We start from the raw sequence: 18,921 nt of genomic DNA, 5'->3' as shown, positions 1-18,921 counted from the left end.
CTCAGCTCAGGTCTCTTTCCAGGCTGGAAGGGTCTCTGTTCCTGAGACTTCCACCAGGATTCTCTGTTCCAGTTACAGCACTAAATCCCTCCATGTTTCACACTGTCTCTCTGGAGCTTTCTCTTCTGATTATGAAGCCTATTAAAATAAGAAGTTCATTATATCAAGATGAATATTTGGCACCCATAGGCCATGTTATAATGAGGTGAGACTTCTTTTCCTTTCAGAAGTGATAACTGTGTTTCAGCACACAGAAGCACGTTGTGTGCTGACCCAGAGTTCAGCAGCTCTGAGTCTGAACCTCTGTTCTCTGGGAAAGGCCAGGAGCTGAGCTGCTGAAGGAAATAGTGCAGCTCCATCTCCCAGGTGAGACATTCTTCCTCAAAGAGCGGAGGAATGGCCTAAGAAGTAGTAAAATAAAAATTGCTTAATTTTAATTTGCCTTTTTCAGATAGGCAGGTTTAAATACCAGTTTGCCACAGAAGCAGCTGCTCTCTAGTCCCTGTATATTTGCATATAAATACAGAGCTCCAGCAGCAGCCCCTCTTCACCCCAAGTTCTGCATGGAAGTGAAATGATGGCGTGCTGAGAGAGCACTGACAGTGTGTGATGGATTCCCATGTCACACTTCATTTGGGTGTGCTCGTTTTCTCTGATGAATCCAGTTTCCTTTGAAGCTCCCTTGAAATACAATAATGCTATATATGCTGAAAAGCTAAGTAAGGAGTTCCTTTCTGAAACTCAGCATCTGGCACTGGGATTCTGTTGAGCTCAAGGTGAACTCTCCTGGGAGCTGCACATTGTTCCTGTGCCATCGTTTGCTGCCAGGGGACAGCAGGACTTGCCAAGGCCAGCTCTGGGCACGGGGCACTAACCTTTGCCTGCTGTCAGTGGGGAGCAGCTCTGCTCCTCCAGAGCATTGCTGTTAACACCTGGCTCATTTCTTGCTTTAAGCCAGTCTGCAGGGGAGTCTGTTCTCTGCTCATTTAGCTTTGTGTCCAACCCTGGGCTGTGTCATTGCTCCTGCAAGGATGCACCAACCTGTGACCTTTACGTGGCACTTTGCTATTCCAGTGGGCATCCCAGAGATTTTGCAAACCTGAAGGTTTCTCTGTTTTAGGTATAAATAGGAACATTTCATTTGACTGAAGTAGAATTGGAGTTGGAGCCACTTAAATCATGAGCAAATTTGGCTTGGAAGATTAAATAAATGCGTAGTTTGCTAGTTTTGCCAACTGGAGCACATATTGACAAACAGTGAGCTCCTTTTTTTTTTTGTCACTAATTAACTACTCTGGTAATTGGAGAATAAGAATTAAGATTGTGCTCTCACAATGATTTGCTTTCCTTATTGTGCCTGCTGGGAATGAGCGATTGCAGTCAGTTAGGAACAGAGTCCATTGCAATTCCTTCCCTGTCACAACAGATGCTGTTGGGAAGGTACTTCAGTGAGGCTTCTGCACCATTCTGCCTTCTCAGTTGCTAGCCTGATAGCATGAAAAATGCACCAGCATTAAGGAGAAACACACCAAAAAAGTAAGAAAAAGATCAGTGAGTATCATCCTTATTAAATAACAGAAATATGGAGAACCCTCAGGAACACAGTGGGCGGTGATAATTTTTCCAGGGAGCAGTTTACACAGTCATTGTTGACTTGGGACTTAGCTTATGTATTCCTAGGAAACATTTAATATTTGTAAACAACAGGGAGATGAGGAATTAGGTGCTAACATGCAATATGGCAATGCTGAAGTGCCTCTTTTCTGTAAGGCAAGCTGAAGAAGGGACACTGGATAAATCTTCTTTGCACTTAAATAACTGGATGAGGGTCTGTTGAGTCACCCTCCAGCTGCACACATTGGAAAGGCCTTTAAGTGCAAAAAGTGAAATTCAGTGGAAAAATACTTTTTACAAGTAGAGAGGGGTTTGAGGCAACCAGATGTATTCAGTGGTATTTAAAAAAAGAGAAATGGCCATCTCTGGGAGACTGGTCACACAGACACAAAGTGAGAAATGTACTGTGCACAGAAGAGGCCAAAGATTTCCCCTATGATCAGAACAGTCATCATTTATTACTGAAATTACACTGGTTTTTAGCAAATTCTACATTGCTGGAGAGATAAAAGGAAGAGACAAGTGCAAACAGCAGAGCTGTTGAGACTCCTCTGGTCCTTCAGTCAGGCAAGTCTGGCAAAAAAACCCCAAATCTGGGTTTTTCTCCTGGTGGTGGAGCTGCACAGTGACACACCAGCAGTTACCAGGAAAGCTGACACGGCATTTTCCAGGTTGCTTTATCTTGCTGTGTGCTCACACATTGAGCTGTGCACGTTGACAGGTGCTTACATGAGAGCCTCGCGTGGTCTTTGCTGAAGTCCCCCTAAATTGGGTTCTCCCTCTTATCCATTTAAATCCTTTCAAAATTAAGGTGAAAGAGCAGAAGTTTTAAGCTTGCAGTGAGTAAAACAAGACCAGCCATTCTGGGGTTTTTTTTCAAGCTTTGCTTATACAGACAGAATCATTGCATTTCTTGAGTGCCTCGTGTACCTCTCTCGTGAATTATTCACAGACCCTGCAGAATGTCTTTGCCAAGCTGCCAGCTGCATAACTTGGACATTTTTGGTGCCACTTTGCAAAAACAATAAGTGAGATCTGGCAGGCTCTGACATGTCGTGGGTGCTGGACCTGCTCACAGTTGCTGTTGCTCACCATCCTAACCCTTCATGTCCACCACAGGCTGATGCATTTTAATTACCCTCATGATTTTAGTGGTGGCACAGTGCCACCCTTAATTTCAGACTGTGACATGCTTGTTGTGCATTGAAATTTAACCATGGATGGTAATTAATTACTAGTGTTTTCCTGATTCCTGACTAAATGAAGCTATGCAGCTCATCTTCACAGGGCAGCTGAGTCATTGATCTGCCAACAAAAAAAAATCATATTGGGATTTTTTTGGCATGATGATACCATGATTTTCTTTTGATGCAGAGACCAAGAACCACCTTGACGGGGCATGTGGGCACTAGCCAAATTCCTATTTTGCATCCCTTAGACTTAACTAAAGAAACATAAGTGTCTCTGTTGAATTCTCATGTTCAGGAACTTGGGTTATGTTAATGCTGTGGCTTCATTAATTACCCCATATCAATAAGAAAAGGCAGCTTTTAGCCTCCTAGCGTAAGAGAGGAGAAGAAATAGTGGTATCAAAGGAAAGCTTCAAAGACAGGCAGAGCTGTCTCTGGGGTAATTTCTGATCCCTGCATTCTCACCACTTCAAAGCTGGCTGTGTGTGTGTTTGGGTGAAGGGGGGGTTGAATCTGATTTCTCTAATAAGTGTTGGCACCGGACCTGTTTGATATGGGATGCAGGGAACATTCTGGTTTGTTATCGCCTTTGAAATCGCTCCGCGACCTTCAGCAAACGGCCTCTTGTTCCAGCTGCTGGGGCTGGCTGGGGAGAGGGGCACAGGGGAGAGAAAGCCCCTGTTTAATTCACATGCAGAGGATGCCCTGAAATTGTGCTTTCAGCAGTTTTTTAGTTACAAATGTGTGTCTTGATTGAAAGTGAAAAGTTGAAGAATAATAGACCTATAACGATGCATTCTTTAATCTGCCTCTGCCTTAATCCTCAGTTTCAGGAGGGAGAGGTGGGCACTCATTTAGGATGTATGCATGGAGCAGGGGCTAGTGGCTTTTTCTTTCTTTCTTTTTTCTTTCTTCCTTTTTTAACATGGATAACATCACGTCTGTAAGACAGGCATTCATTACTTTTTCAGCTTTCCCATCTCCATGCCAACTAATGAACATTCAGAACCTGTTGGACTCATCTTAAAGCAGCATCTGAAGTGGACTTTTTTTTTTTTGAGCCTAACTAGAGGGGATCACATACTTGGTTTGATCACTGGAGATTAGCAAACCATCTATACATTCCAATTACAGCAACTCTGCAGTCAAAGAAAAGCTGTAAATTACATTAAAACAGGGTGAGTTTTTTTAAAATATATATCAATTTTTTATTTTCAAATGTAGGCCTTTCTAATCTGGAAGTGCAGTGCTGCCTTCCCAAGTGGGATAATAAATCAAGCCTGGGTCAAGGTCTGAATGCTGGTGTTCACAGAGGTTCTTGATCTCACCCCAAGAGCCAGGAAATGTTAGCAGGTTTGCAGGGAGGTGCCTCAGGGCACTCCTGTCCCCATCCAGCCTGGAGAAGGCATTGGGACATTGAGACATCAGCTGCCTTTTGTCTCAGGGCAAGGTCAGCAGTGCTGAGCTGTGAAACATCGATCCTGGAGCAGCTTCTGAAGCTTTAGCATCATCCTGTCCCCTCTGAGCTCTGGGGACCCAGGAGTCACTGGGCAGGATTTGGGCTTGGGCCCCTTCACACTGCTGCTCCTACAAAAGTGAGAGCTTTTAGCATTCTGCCCATTTTTAGCATGGTGAATTAATCACTTGGACTCAGCATCCTTCCCCCTCGCTTCCCTTACCTCCCTCTAATGTGTTTTACTCACTTCACATGACTTCCTTCATTTCAGACTCTTTTTGTGCCTTTGGAGAGTTGTACTGTCAGTTGGAATGTATGGGCACCTAAGGCAGAGCTGAAATAATCAGTTGTACCAAAAAAAGAGAAAACCCCCTTGTGAGAACACGTGTGTCCAGCCCTGGTATCAGGCACTAGAGGAGCTACTCCTGCTTCATAAATTCACTCAGAACTTCTTCTGTCTAGACTGAGATTCCTGAGATTAATGCTTTATCAAACACCTTTCCTGTGACAAGTTCTGTGCATACAGAATTGTTGAGTACACTGGGATCTGTTGGAAAAAAAGTGATTTGCAAGTCTGGGATTGATGGAAGCTCCTCTTGTTTTTCCCTGCTGCTTTTCCTTGACAGAGTCTGAGCTGTTCCACAGGGCTGGCTAAGAAAGCATTGACATGTCAGTAGGAATTATTAAACACCAGAGCTAAGAAATCTTAAATTTCATTTTGTTCTTTTTGTTTGTGTGTAGCTGAGCACACGTTTAAGTCATGGATGTATGCAGTTATCTGCAACCTTAAATCTCTCTTAGTGTGATTTTTGTCTGCAAATGTAAATGCAGTTTCCTGAGGGATGTTTTATTTAGCCCCAGTAGACCCAAAGCTTTGGCTTAATTCAGCTAAATGCTCTTTGTGTCGTTTGTAACTGAATCACTTACTCAACACAAGACAAGCATAAACTTAATAAAAATGCCCTCATTTTGGAAACACACTCAAGCTGATGAATATTTGCATAGATCAGCCACAACCCCATACAAATGAAGATTTTGCTTTTTTAAAGAGAACTCATTAATTCAACAGGTCTTGTATGTAGAATTTTTTTTTGAATCTCTGCTGAACTCTGTCCATTCTTCATTGCAATACAAAGGAAATCTTATGTTATTAATTCCCTTTCTTGGATTGCAACAGGTGAGGGCAAGGGGTCAAAAGAGTGAACTCAGAGATGCATCTTTGTTGATCCATTTTCTCTCCAAAGCTGCTTCTTGATCTGTAGTAATTTATAACTTTTTTCTTTTTTCCCTACTGTAGCTTGACATATGGTCTAAATCAAACTATCAAGTTTTTCAGAAGGTAAGTCTCTCATCATTTCTCTCTACCTAAGGCACATATGTGGAATTGATTTTAAATATCTGGGCCTTTATGTTAAATAATTCAGAATTTATTCTTTGTCATCACAACTTGCAAATAGCAAACAATAATCTGTAATGATGAAAAACTGTGAGTAGAAAAGAAGATCACTTCTAGTGTTATTTAATTTGGATTTATTTCCCATCACAGTTCCAGCCCATGGTTTGGAATAGGAAATCAGAGATTATACTACACTAGTCTTAAAATTTCATGAGAAATCAGTTTAAATCTTTTGGGGCAGAAAGGTTACAGGTTCATTTGGATTTTGCTTTGTTGTTTTCATTGGGGTTTGTTGCCTCACATTCCTGAGAGCTTGAATTCAATAAATCAGTGGAACCCCCTTTCCAAAATGAGTTTGGAAATATTTTCCATGGCATTATTTTTGCCTGCCCTTCTTCCCACGATGATGTAAGCCAGAGGAGGGACTTACTGGAATGAATGTTGTGCCATAAAGTAAGAGAAGCCTGATGAGAGAATGGCAGCAATAAAAATAAAACTGCTAAAAGGGTTAAAGTGTATTTTAGAAAGATCTATATCTTGCTATTTTCAAGGAAGGGAAGATTTCTCTTTGAAGGCCTCTTGTCAGAATGCTGTAAGTTCACATTGATCCAAGTTTAAATTCCAGTTTCCCTTCCCTCAAGCCTCAGTTCAAGGAGCTGGAGCCTCCAGCTGCTGCTCTGGCTCCTTTCATCCTCCTTTGGAGTTTGTGAAGCAAATGGGGGTCAGGGACTCGAAAGGGTTTAAAAACAGGGGTCACAACTCTGGCACCTTGGCTGTGCTTGTGCAGCTCCCTTCCAGGATTTCTGAGGCAGGCAGGAGGGGAGGATGCTGACCTGGGATATTGCCCTGCTGCAGATCAAAGACAGCTTTTGGGGAGCTGGGTTGCTCTCCCTTCTCTGCCTGGCATTAAAGCGAATTTTTGCTGCAGTTGATTCTTTACCCCCGAGATTTAGTGGTTGAAATATTCTTTCTATTTTAGCATCAAGTAGGGTAATAGAGCAGGAAGTAAAACAGCATTTGTTTATCAGCCTGCTTTAAAGTGATGTTTGCAGTGGAATAAATGTAAGGTTATGGAATGACCTGCATCATCTCAATTTCCCATTGTGCGTGTTTGGTTGTACACTCATTTGGGCATAAAATTGTCCTCCTGGATGTTTTTGTTTAGAATAACTTGATGAAATTTGTGTTAAATGATAATAAATAATCAGGTTTTGATGATATAATTGTCTATAGCAAGATAACAGAGTTCAGTAAATGTCCAGTTTGCTTAGATGTCCATGTTAAGGACTTAGGATGCATAAATAAGTGGAATAAATTTCCCTTCATGTCCAGGTGGTGCTTTCAGAGCAGAAGATGGAAGAGATCAGTGAGAAAACATAAAATAAAAACATAAAAATTCCTGCTGCCTCTGTGGCTGCAGTATGGATAAATGAGAATCTTTCTTCTCTTCCTAAGTTCCTGTTGTCCAGTTTTCTCTTGATAAATACCAAATTATTCATATTTACCAAAAAATAAATCCAACCCAGAAAGACTTCAGGGAAAGGGTGTTCTGTAACAGCTGAACAACTGTTTGTAGGGGGCTTTTACAGTAATTTTATAGATTTTGTTGCTGGCTCTCTCACTGTGTTACCTTGGACAGTTTCACCTCTCTTTGGCTGAGTTTCTCATCCCTCAGGCTGGGGTAATATTTGCTGACTTCACAGGAGCTCTCTCTGAATTGGTTGCATAGAGCTCTCAGATTTTGCCTGAGAAATGTGATAAAAATGGAAGGTGATGGCAGCTTCTAATTAATAGGTGGTGTAGATTGAGCTGATAGTTGAAGAAGTTAAGGCTGAGACCCACGTCAAGTTTTCAAACAGGTGACAGAAAGTGCTGTGGTTCAGCATAGTAAATTCTCTGTGGTGCAGTGCTTGGTTTGATTTCCTCTTTATTCTCTAAAGCTGCACTTGTGTCTATTTGTAATACCCAGGAGTAGTGATTTAGGAGTAGCAAAATGAAGGAAATAGATAAAATAGTGTTACAGAAACTATCACACTCTGTTACCAGGGTAGGATCTGTACTGCAGGATTTTCTGAACAAATGTTTTCATGCCACTAAAAAATCATGAGTAAATGTGTCAGAGCACATCTGAATGTTCTTGAAATGTGTTTCTCATGGCAGTCACCAGTATGGCAATGTGGAAAAAGGGAAAATAGGGATGAGTAACTGCTGCCCCCATGGAGGAGGCTGAGCAGCCTTTAAATGAACAGAAGGACAGGGCTGCTCCTCTTTAAAACCCCAACCAAGTTCCCAAAATCTGTCCTCAATGATAACACAAATAAAACATGTGGAGCTCCCCAGATCCCTGCCTGAGGAGCTGCAGTCCTGTCACATCCTCACAGGGTTGCAGCACAACTTTGTAGGACCAGAGACCTCTGATCTTCAATGCAACCCTGTCAAACCAAGCTAAATTTGTCCTGACTTTTTGTTTGCAAACATTGGCTGTGTCAGCAAGGCTTTTCTTTCTCCTATTTATTAGGCAGGGGACCTGGGTGTGTGTGATTTGATGGGGGGCAGCTCCTGGAGGGCCATTTCTGTTCCAGTGTACTCTCATTTTCCCAGTTCCCTGGAGACTTCCTGAATCTGCTCCTGGGGTGAACAAACCTTACAGGCTCTGAATGCAGCAGCAGGGTTAGATCCAGAGAATGGAGCTGGGAAAATAAGAGAGGGGAATGCTCAAAGGGCAGAAGCACAAGGAGCAAAGAAAAGGTTTTTCAGGCTGCCATGTTGGTGTGACATTTAAACTCCACAGGAAGAGCAGATGTTTTCATCTTAAACCTCCTAATTTTAACACTTCATGCCTCTTGATCCACTAAAGCAAGAGGAGGAATAAAACAGGAAATAAGATTCTGAGGCTTAAATCCTGGTATACATGAAGGCTGCATAATTCCAGTCATTGTGCAGAGGGTTGAAAATTCTAATTGTAAAGAATGGTGCCATGTTCACAATGTTGCATTCAAAAAAAGAGGGAAGAACAGAATTTTGGAGCTGCTGTGAGGGGATCAAACTGGGAGATGGTGTCAGGCAGCTGCTCAGCCAAGAGCAGCAGAGCTGGTGTTGCTGGATACTATGAGGAGGTTGGCTGTTTAAATCATATGCAAAAGCTTTAAACCCATATATTTCACTCTGATCTCAGATTTCCATCCTTATTTTCACCTAAACAGTCTAGGAATGCCACAAACTGCTTGTGATTTTGCTTGATCTTCTCCCCAAAGCAGATTTTTATCAGAACTTGGAGAAGCTGTTTGTGAGCCCTGTGATCCCAAAGTGCTGGCATTTTCACCAGCACAAGGGCACATAAGTATTGTAATGTATGAAGATGTATTCCTGTCAATAATCTCAGAGTGAGATCACATGCAGGATGAATGCATGCATGAGACAGAGCGTGGGCTCTGCTGCTGCTGCTGCTGCTGCTGCTCAAGGAGAGGAGCTGGTGGCTCCAGGGTCACCTGGGCAGGACCAGCCCCTGCCTCTCCCCAGAGACCTCCTGGAGTGAAATAAAACCTCTGGCACCCAGTCCAAATAAGCAGAACAAGCAAAATAATAACTAAACATTGCAAGGTCTGAAAAGAACTGATAAATCGTGTTTTACAGAGGAGTGTGGTGGTGTTTTCCTGAACTGGAAGTGGGGAAGGGTGTGCAGAGATTTGTGTGAGTTCCTCAGTGCCTGTTCCATCCATCATCCTTCCCAGCACCTCTCAGGCACCACATTCCCTCCAGAGAGACTCAGATCTGTTCCTGGAGAGAAGATTGAGTAATGGGAATCCTTGGAAATGAGCAAAGGCATTGGTGCAGTTTTCCACGCTATAAAAGATCTAAACACTAATAAAATAACTTCCTTTTTTTCCCTTTCCCTCAGTGCTGTGATCAGCCTTCACAGCTCATTGCTACAGGCTACTGTTAAGGCCATGAACTTACAAGGGTTTGGGGAAAAAAAAATTAAAAACCTTTCAGGGGATTTAAAGAATCCCTTTATATTAGATGGAGTTGTCAGTGCCATGCTGGAGGGAATAAAGCAGTGAGTGGCAAGGAAAGTTGTGGCTCTTAAAGGAAGTTCTGCACTTACTTTTGAGAAGGATATTTCCTGGCAGTGAGATAAAATACATGGGGAGAGGGAGAGCTTTTGTAATTCAGTCATGATATGTTGTTTATTAGGCCAGGTGTAGCTGCATCCACCTGGTCTGTGGTGGGGCAAAGCTGTGCCTTAGGTCTTTGTTTTTGTGCTGCTTTTCCCAGTTACAGGAACCACTTGCTCAGCCTTCTCCCCCTGTAAATTGTATCATTTAATTTTTTTTAATGGATTTTCCATCTTTGGGAATGCTGTATGACTAACCAGTGTCATCAAAGCCCAATAAAGCCATTTTTGGATGTGTCACCTTTGGAAATCTCACCACTATTCCAATGCATTACAACTCTTCCTGTAAAAAAATGAGACTTTTTGGCAAATCTGTTTTTTCCATGTCACTGAAGTCTCTTTTCCTCAGTCTCCAAGTGCTTAGTTCAACAATGGCTATTTTATTCAGCAGAATTTTGCTGCAGGAGATATCCTTGTTTTTCCTTTTTTTTTAGACAAGAAATACAAGTGCTTTTCAATAGATGAATTGTGAAATATTGAGCTCTTCTGCAAGATCTCTTGAAAATCCATTTCAAGGTCCAGAGCAGAGCTATCCCAATCGATGTGTGCTCCCCTGAATATGTTTTCCTATAAAAAAAAAAGTAGAGAAATTAGAAAGTGACTGATAACTTAGATAGCAGCAGGTAAGGCACAACGATAAAAGTGGAGTTAATAAAATAAAACCCTGAGATGTACAAAATATCATCCCACACCCAGAATAAATTAGTTTCTGATTCCAGCTTGGCTGGAAGAAAAAGTGTGTCCCTTAAGTGAGCTGGCACATCCACAGTTAGTTTTGCTTTGCTTTGGTGTGAAATTGTATTGCCATTAGGAAAGCTGGGTATTGATCTTTTGGGATTTTTTTTTCTTTTCCCCCTCCTCTTTTTTTCCTTTTTCCTCTTCTTTTTTAATCTTGATCAGTTTGTGTTTTCTCTCATTGTCTGTTATCTTGGGGGGGCTAAATGATTTAAATTCTCCTTCTCTCCCATGCCCTGGGCAGTTTATCCATGGCCCAGCTCTTTTCTGCTGGGTTGGGAAGGGGTGGGGAGTCATTCCTTCACTTTTCTTCCTCAAATTTTACACCCACTTTGATCTTTTTTAGCTATCAGCTCTTGCTTAGGGTAGAAATTGCCTTCTTTTCGTGCAGAAGGCATTATTAGTGTTCCAGCAATGCTGGGATGGCTTTCATCTCCCCAAGGAATCTCATTATCTTTACATTACAATAGCAACAGCATATGGGCAACTTTGCCAAAGTGGCCAGTCAATTTAAATTTGTTAATAGCAGTGTTTTTTAAGCAACTTCCTTCAGTGCCAAGAGAAAACAACTTTGTTGTTCAGGAGGAAAAAAAAAAGAAAAATAACAAACCACAGTTTGTTAGAAGTAGAAATACAGCAGAAGGAGAACGGCTGCTCATAAATATCTTCAGAACTTCCTATTCTTTGACATGTCTGCTACTATCCTATAAAAGCACCAGCTCAAAAAAAAATCAGATAGCTGGTGGGGCTTCTGAGCACTGCATGAGATGTGTTTAAAAGCAATGGCTGGTTTGAGTTATGCTGTGCTGTTAATGCACAGTTCATCACATTATTTCTCATATTTATTTTTACATGGTAACACAGGAATGGCTAAAACAGGCCGGGGTCCTTTTTGTGAATATTTTTGCAAACTCACCAGGATGTGCAAAGTCCTGAAAGTTTTGCCTTCCAAATGTCAGAATCACATGTGAGTGAGGGAGCTGGGTGTGTGAGAATGGTGGGGAGCAGATCCTGGGTCTGAAATAGCAGAAAAACTCAGAACTGGATTCAGTCAGCCTGATGTGATGGAGAGCTCTGTGGAGGAAGTTTGTGTGGTGTGAATGAGAGCCTGGCTATACATGGATTTATTCAGGAATATATCTTTGGCAAAACCACCTCCCTGAATAGCTTCAAGCACGAGCCTCTCTTGTCTCCAGTGAAACTCGGAGTGTTCCAGCTCCCATTGCTGAGTTGGACTGAACTGCAAATGGGGAGCAACTGGAGCTAGCTGGGAATAGCACTGGGAATTTCAGTTCTCACTTCCTCTTACTCAAACTTTGCTCTAGTCTGTAGACTGGCCCTGAGAAGAGCTCCACTCCCATGCCAGAACTAGAAAATACAATTAAATCACTCTCTGTAAAGTCATGTATTTTGTTGGAAGCTTTGACATTACTGATGAGGACCATTGAGATTCATGAGTTGAAATCTGTGAAAGAGCTCTTGTGGTTGTGTTGTTGTTCTGAATTCTTTATTGTCCAGCATAAAGAGTTTTTCCAGTAATTTCTTGCATTCAACATGGAATTTCTAAGAAGCAGTAAGCTCTTGACTGTGCTGATAACAGCTGACAGGCTGAATACTGCTAGAAAAGTGTATCATAACTGTCAGAAACTGCCCCTTCCAGAATAATTTGAAAATTTGTACTTATTAAAAAAAAAAAAAAAAAAAGTCTGTCAGCACTGGTTAGTTTTCCTGATTTTTCTTGTAATTATTCTTGTTATTATAAATACACATTTTATATGTATTGTGCCCATGTGCAATTCCCAGATGTGTGATCTTGCTATGGCTCTGTCTGGGAAATTAAAAAGCTTTTTATCAGAAATCTTTTAGTAATGCAAGTATTTATAAACCATAATCATATTAATTGATTCCTGATGTCAGAGGAAATGAAACTGAGTAATCTTTGTACTCCCTGGTTTGCTACCTCCCTGTGGAATTCATGGTTTTCCTGCAGGCTGACGCTGCTCTGTGTGAAATGGGGAGTGAATAAAGATTTAATAATAAAGGTATTTTTTCTGCTTTGGTCTGATACAGGTGACAGATCATGCAACCACTGCCCTGCTGCACTACCAGCTGCCCCAGATGCCAGATGTGGTGGTCAGGTCTTTCATGGTAAGTCTGTTGGAAGACACCTTTTTCCAGCCCAGTTTGAGTGTGTTCGCAGTGAGTGACACAGGCAGCTCTGATGCAGTTGGAATTTCCCAAGAGCCTGGGATGAAGATCTCATTCCCAATTCCCTGGGGAAATTGGTGTTGGAAAACTGAGCAGGGAATGGTTCTTCTGTCCAGGTCTCAGTATTGGCCTGATGATTCCTGCCTGCAAAGGTCAGAACAGAAGGAAAAACTCCCTCAACCAAACTCTGTCCTTTGGGCCAGCCCTTGGACAGTTCTGCATGTACAAAATCTGCTCCACTGAAAGTTCCCTGGTAAGAGGAAATTGAAATTCCCAGTATTAGTAATCCAGCTGAGGAGCTTGCCCAGTTTGGAAAGTGATGGGCATTATTTACAGAAAGTTCCATTTTGTATCCAAATTTTGTTCCTGTGGAACTGTGTGTACTCACCCAGCTCAGCAGCAGGTGTTTGGAGAAGCAAGAAAATACTGGAGGATTCAGATCTTCTCTTACTGAATAAAATTAATCCAATACAATTCTACTTTGATGTACAGATTTAAGTTTATCCCCTTTAAAACTTTTTGTATTTAGAATCCTATTTGTGAAATAAACTTGCATAAGAAGCCGCTGTGTTAATCAGAGGGTGAATACAAGGAATTAAGATTCAGGATTCCTTCTACCAGGATGAATTTTGGCAGTGGAAGCTCTTGCTGTTCTCTCTGCTGCAGTCAGAGGAGGATTTGGGGAGATTTTCTTTACAATTCAGGCTTTTTCCTCCACTTCCTTCCTTTATGTTGCCCCTTCACCTGCAGCAATGCAGCTGAGACTTTGGGAAACATAAATCTCATTTTGCCATTCACTGTCTTTAGGAGTATTTAGCACCAGTTCTGTTACATCCTTAATTTCCAGTGTGTAATTTCTGAGCAGTCAGGCTCTCCTCCCTGCTGTGCTGGATTGGTTGTTTAATAAAAAGGCCACTAAGATCAGAGATTTGCGAAGTGCATCTTAAAATAATCAGTTTTGAAAGGTGAAAGCAACCATTACTGGTCAGATCCATGTTCAATGTGGTCCTGAAAATGAGTGTTGAGTAGAACAAGTGGTTTGTGTGAGCCAAGGCCCTGCTGTATTGATCAGAGAAAACACCAAAGCTTCCAACAAAGCAAAACCAGCACAAGTGTCAATATGTTGGGCCTTTCAGCTGTCACTTGTGCAATCCTCATGACAGGATCTTCTGGAGCCCTAATTTTCTGATGGGAATGAAGAACCCATTCCTTTCTTTTCTGTCAACACATGTCTCAAGTGTACAATTTAACTTCATTTACCTATTTTTGTATTATGGCTCAGAAAATTTGATTTCTTAATAGTACAAGCAAAGCCCATCCAAGCTGAAGTAAATAACAGCAATTTACTTGTAGAGTTGTGCTGCCCTTGTCCCCATATTTACTGCTCAACCCAGACAAGATCTGGTTCTTCTGGAGGAGAGTTATTGACAGCCCAAGGTTTGGTTGCTATAGAGAAGACTCTGATGAAGATGGAAGGATTTGTTTCAATAAACTCAGCTGACCTCTTCTTTAGAGAACAATTTTCTCTTATCGATGGAATTCAATAGGACTTTAAATGACAAGATTCATGTGCATCCTTCACAGTATAAATCTGCTGGTCTAGGGCTTTTTTAGTTGTGTATCTCCTTAAGTGGGGAATTGGGTTATGCAATGCTCATTGCTGCGTGTGATGATGAGAACAACCCATTTCAGAGGCAGGAACTTTGTGAAAGAACATCTCAACTTACCCTGTGTTGTTCAGCACTGCTTGTCACTGTCATATTTTCTGAAAAATCCCTTTGCCAGGATTTCTTCTCCTGGGAAGATGAGAAACCTCAGCTTCTCCATGTTTTGCTGCTCTGGAATGTAGTCTGGAGATTGTTTATCCAAACATGTGAATTGTTTTAAATTAATCAATCACAGCTATGTTGGACTCTGAGTCAGTCACGAGTTTTTATTATTCATTCTTTGTATCCTTCTCTTTCTTTAATATAGTTTTAGTATAGCATTCTTTGAATATAATATAATAAAATAATAAATCAGCCTTCTGAGAACATGGAGTCAGATTCTCATCTCTCACCTCATCCTGGAGACCTCACAAACACCACCACTACTAGCCTTTTATTTATTTTATATCTATGTAGTCATCAGTGTAATCAGGTTTAAAATGGCTCAGTATTTTTATGAGCAGTGAATATTGATCCTGAAATCGCATTAGAGAGGAAGTTCATTAGCTGGATGTGGGAGTCCTTCTGTCTTCAGCTCTGGAGAGCCCAGCCTGCAGTGGGGGTGCAGCAGGGGGTGATAGATCATGGCAAGGCACAAGCCAGTGCTCAGCTGGAGAAGGCACCACCAGGAGGAACAATTATATCCCAGTGAAAATGTGAGGCCTTGCAGCACTTGCCTCCCCTCACAGCTCTGGAGCTGCAAATGCCTCCTGCTCACAGGGCAGGAATTTTTATTAATGAATTTGCTTAAGTGACTAAAAAAGAGATGATTAATAAAGTGTGAATTCAGCTCTACAGTGACCTTGTAGTCTTCAGTGTGTTTATAAAAACACCTCACTGGGGCCTGGCCAAAGCACATCCTCTGTCCTTGCTGCTCCTGTTTGACAAGAGTAATGACAAAGGGGAGCACCCATATCCAGTTTTCTTTAATTTCTCTCCCTTTTCCTTCTAGACCTGGTTAAGGAGTTACATAAAGCTGTTCCAGGCTCCGTGCCAGCGCTGTGGGAAGTTCCTGCAGGATGGCCTCCCACCCACGTGGAGGGACTTCCGAACCCTCGAGGCTTTCCACGACACCTGCAGGCAGTAGGAGCCCAGAGGAGGCTGCACTGGGCCTGGGACAGCCCTGGTGGCTGCACTCTGAACCTCCTGTCCTGAGCAGTGAGGTTGCACTGGAACATTTGACTCTGGAGCAGCCATCTGCGAGGCACATGTGAGACTGTTCCATCCTGGGGGAGAAGCTGTGTGTGTGTGATCTGAGATGATCTGCCTGAAAAGATCTGGCACTAATTATCATTACTCCAAACTTTAATGAAAATATCCATTGTACAGTTTGTGTTTTGTGACAGAATTTTCAATGCTGAGGACTTTTATAAGCTTGAAATAAATTTTGTATTCTCAAGATTTGTGCTGTTTGTTTCACTGTTTGGTCAGCAAAATTTTTGGGTTTGGTGTGGATTTTTCAGTGCTGCTCTTTTCTTTAGGAAACATTTAAACATGCTGAAATGTTGGGAGGGGGAATTGTTGCAAGGCTGCTTATCTGAATGTTGGGATATTTTTGTGGAAGAAGAGATTATGGCGTTGATTAAACACAGAATTTCAAAGGCATGTGGCAGCTTGGAAGATGCAGTGTAACTTTCTGAGGCGGGGGGGAAACAGATGTTTCCCTTTACTGAAATTGTAATGAGAAATGTTAACAAAATCTGCATGTATTAAGTGGTTAGAAAACGTGTGATGAGCAGTGACAGTCGTGTTCTACAACTGAAATAATTCAGCCCTAAAGCAGAGTTTCTGCAGCACAGAGATCCAGCGTGTTTCCTAAATGATTTAAAATGTGCATGGAGCACGCTGGAGAAGAGCAGGATCCCTCCCAGCAATCCCTGAGCTTGGAAGGGATGGGAGAATTCCATCCTCTGAGCCTTGGCTGCTTTTCCTTTCCCCAGACACAGGGTAAGGTCCCTGCTCCTGTCCCAGCCTGAGGGTGTTGTGGGTGAAGTCTCTCCTCTGGTATTTTACTCTCCTGTGTCACCCCCTGACAGCCAGTTTGATTTATTCCACTCTCATTCCCACCTTTTGCTGCTGCAAACCACAAAGGCTTCAGTAATCAGCTGATTTGGGAGCTGGGAAGGGGAGCTCTGGAGGACCCTTGTCACTCCATTAAGTGTCAAATAAATTGACAGTGTTGCAGAGTCATTTTTGAGGTTCCTTCTGCCTTTGGACAAGCTTCTGTTGGAGGACTGGCTTGTATGAAGGAGAGAGAAATTAAAAGAAAATCCATGTTTAGGACTGTGGAGGCACAACATTGTGTGTGAAGGATGAGAGTGTGTGTTTGAGGATGTTAATAATCAGATCTAATTTTTTTTCCCTATATTATTACTAATAATAACATTCCTTGTCACCAAACAGAAGAATTACCATAGCAGTGGAATAATGGCCGTTTCAAACCCAGCTGCAGTTGGATTACCTAATGAAAACTTTTTGTGCTGTTATTTGACCCAAGCCGCCTTCTCAGTCCAAAGATCAGCCAAGACAGAACAACGTTTGCATCTTGGATGAGCCCGAGCCTTGGAAATAATCAGTCCCACTCTCCATCCTGTTCCTGTGCTAATTAGAAGTTCTGGCTTTCTGATAGCATAAGCAATTTTTTTTTTGTTACTATAAAGGTCATAATATGATATCCAACCTGCTTTAGGCACTGCTGGCTGCTCCCTTCTGTTTAGGCTTAAATAATGGTGCAGAAAGCAAATCCTGAGGTTCACGAAAGTACCATGTGTGGAATCATGTCTTGGCATTTGGAGATAATTAGTTGCAGAAAACAGCGTTGTCCAGGTCTGTTAATTGAGCCTGAAATTTTAAACCTGTAACTGGGGAGTCTGATGGAGAGTCACAGAATTCACTGTAAGGAGCTGAGTATAAAAATAATTTGTTTTACTGAAGTGCAACACAAACCCCTTTGTCACGTCCCTTCCCCCTGAACTGCAGCAGAGGGATCAGGATCTTGGAGTTCTGTCCCTGCAAGCTTTGAAGGGCAGCAGGTTGGAATATTTTCCAATATTTGGGGGAGTGAGACTCAGCTCAGGAGTTCCAGCAGTTTGGATTCAGTCTGTGCAGTGCAGAGCCTGGTGGCAGTGCCTGGTTATCCCTGGGATGAGGATTCCCAAGGGAAGCAGAGGCTGCTCTCAGTGTGAGGGCTGGAAACTGGGTACAGAGCCATTCTCACAGTCACAGAATTTCTGTGGTTTTTCTCAGCTTTACATACTGGATATCATAATTATTTTTGTCACCCTTAGAAAGGATGGGTGATCCAAAACAGTTTAATTGAAGAATGAGTGACTTTGCTCTTTACCACTGGAGTTTGTTGCAGGTATTTAAGCAGTCCCAATCTCTAAGGCAAACACCAAGGACTGTGATCCATAAGGAGTCGTTGGCTCTCACCTCTTCCAGAGCATCTTCCAGGCCTGCACTTGTCCTTCTCCTCATTTCTGCAAGGCCAGCAGAACCAGGAGTGGCCAAACTGAGCACAGAAAGAGGAAAGTGATGCTCATGCAGAAACAGGAGCTGCTGTGGTGGCTCTGGCTGTGACAGAGCTGAATCATCCCAGTGTGGTTGTTCCTGTGCAGGATCCATCCTGCTCCGTCCTGCTGCAGCCCCTGGCCCTGGCACTGTCACTCCGCGTCACCTCCCTGAGCCCAGCCTGCTCCTCTGGCAAGAAATCCCTTCTATTTTCCCTGTGCAAACCCTTCCTGCTCTGCTCGTGGTGCTGGCGAGTGCTAAAGGTTACAAAATCCATCTTTTTGCTAAGAAAGCAACTTAATTAATGTCCACGTTTCTGTGGTGAAGGGAACCCGCAGCAGATCCGCAGCCGCTCCCCTTTCCCTCCCCGCACCCCTCCCCAAACTGCTTTAATTTCTCTGCCAATATTGGACAAATGTAACAGGCTGACTTTTTAATTTTCTACTCCCAGGTCTCCCTTGTCCCCTCATGCATTTTTCATCACAGCTCATGGCTCCCTCCCCGCCTGCCCTGTGAAAAATATTGATCGACTGATTAAGCCATCAAGCCATGGCAAACAACTTTAATTTTCTAACCAAAGCCTTTTAGTTCTCTTTCCTTTCTTGTATATTTGTTGCTTTTTCCCAAAGTTTTTAACGTCTGCTCAGAAACAAATACATTTTTTACATTAGGCCCTGGGTTAATTGGTGCTGAGCAGCAGCCAGAGGAATCCACAGGGAAGTTTTTAGCCAGGAATGCAGTAAGGGAATGAATGGTGTTGGTGTGTTCCCATTTCAAAGCTAAACCTTTTGGAGAAGGACTTCAAGAACACGTGGGAAAGGTTTCCCTTTTCTCTTTGGCCTCTCCCAAACAGCTTTAAATTTTAAGAGTGAGTGGAATCCCAGCACAGCAGTGCAGCAGCCCTGGCCACACCAACTGGGCTCTGGGTACCT

At 42.5% G+C, this 18,921-nt stretch overlaps 1 protein-coding gene across 1 annotated transcript in view; it reads left to right on the top strand.

The window, feature by feature from the left end:
• MED27 (mediator complex subunit 27) overlaps positions 1-15,878 on the top strand; it is an 86,076-nt gene extending 70,198 nt beyond the window's left edge. The window contains exons 6-8 of the mRNA XM_005494134.3: positions 5,558-5,599; positions 12,636-12,713; positions 15,432-15,878. Of these exons, the coding sequence (XP_005494191.1) occupies positions 5,558-5,599; positions 12,636-12,713; positions 15,432-15,566 (255 nt within the window). The 3' untranslated portion in view covers positions 15,567-15,878. The remainder of the gene's footprint in view (positions 1-5,557; positions 5,600-12,635; positions 12,714-15,431) is intronic.
• Positions 15,879-18,921: the final 3,043 nt, after the last annotated feature.

Source organism: Zonotrichia albicollis, chromosome 21 (genome assembly GCF_047830755.1).
Source record: "Zonotrichia albicollis isolate bZonAlb1 chromosome 21, bZonAlb1.hap1, whole genome shotgun sequence".
In the NCBI taxonomy this organism is placed as follows: Eukaryota; Metazoa; Chordata; class Aves; order Passeriformes; family Passerellidae; genus Zonotrichia; species Zonotrichia albicollis.
This window is presented reverse-complemented; position numbering and strand designations above follow the sequence as displayed.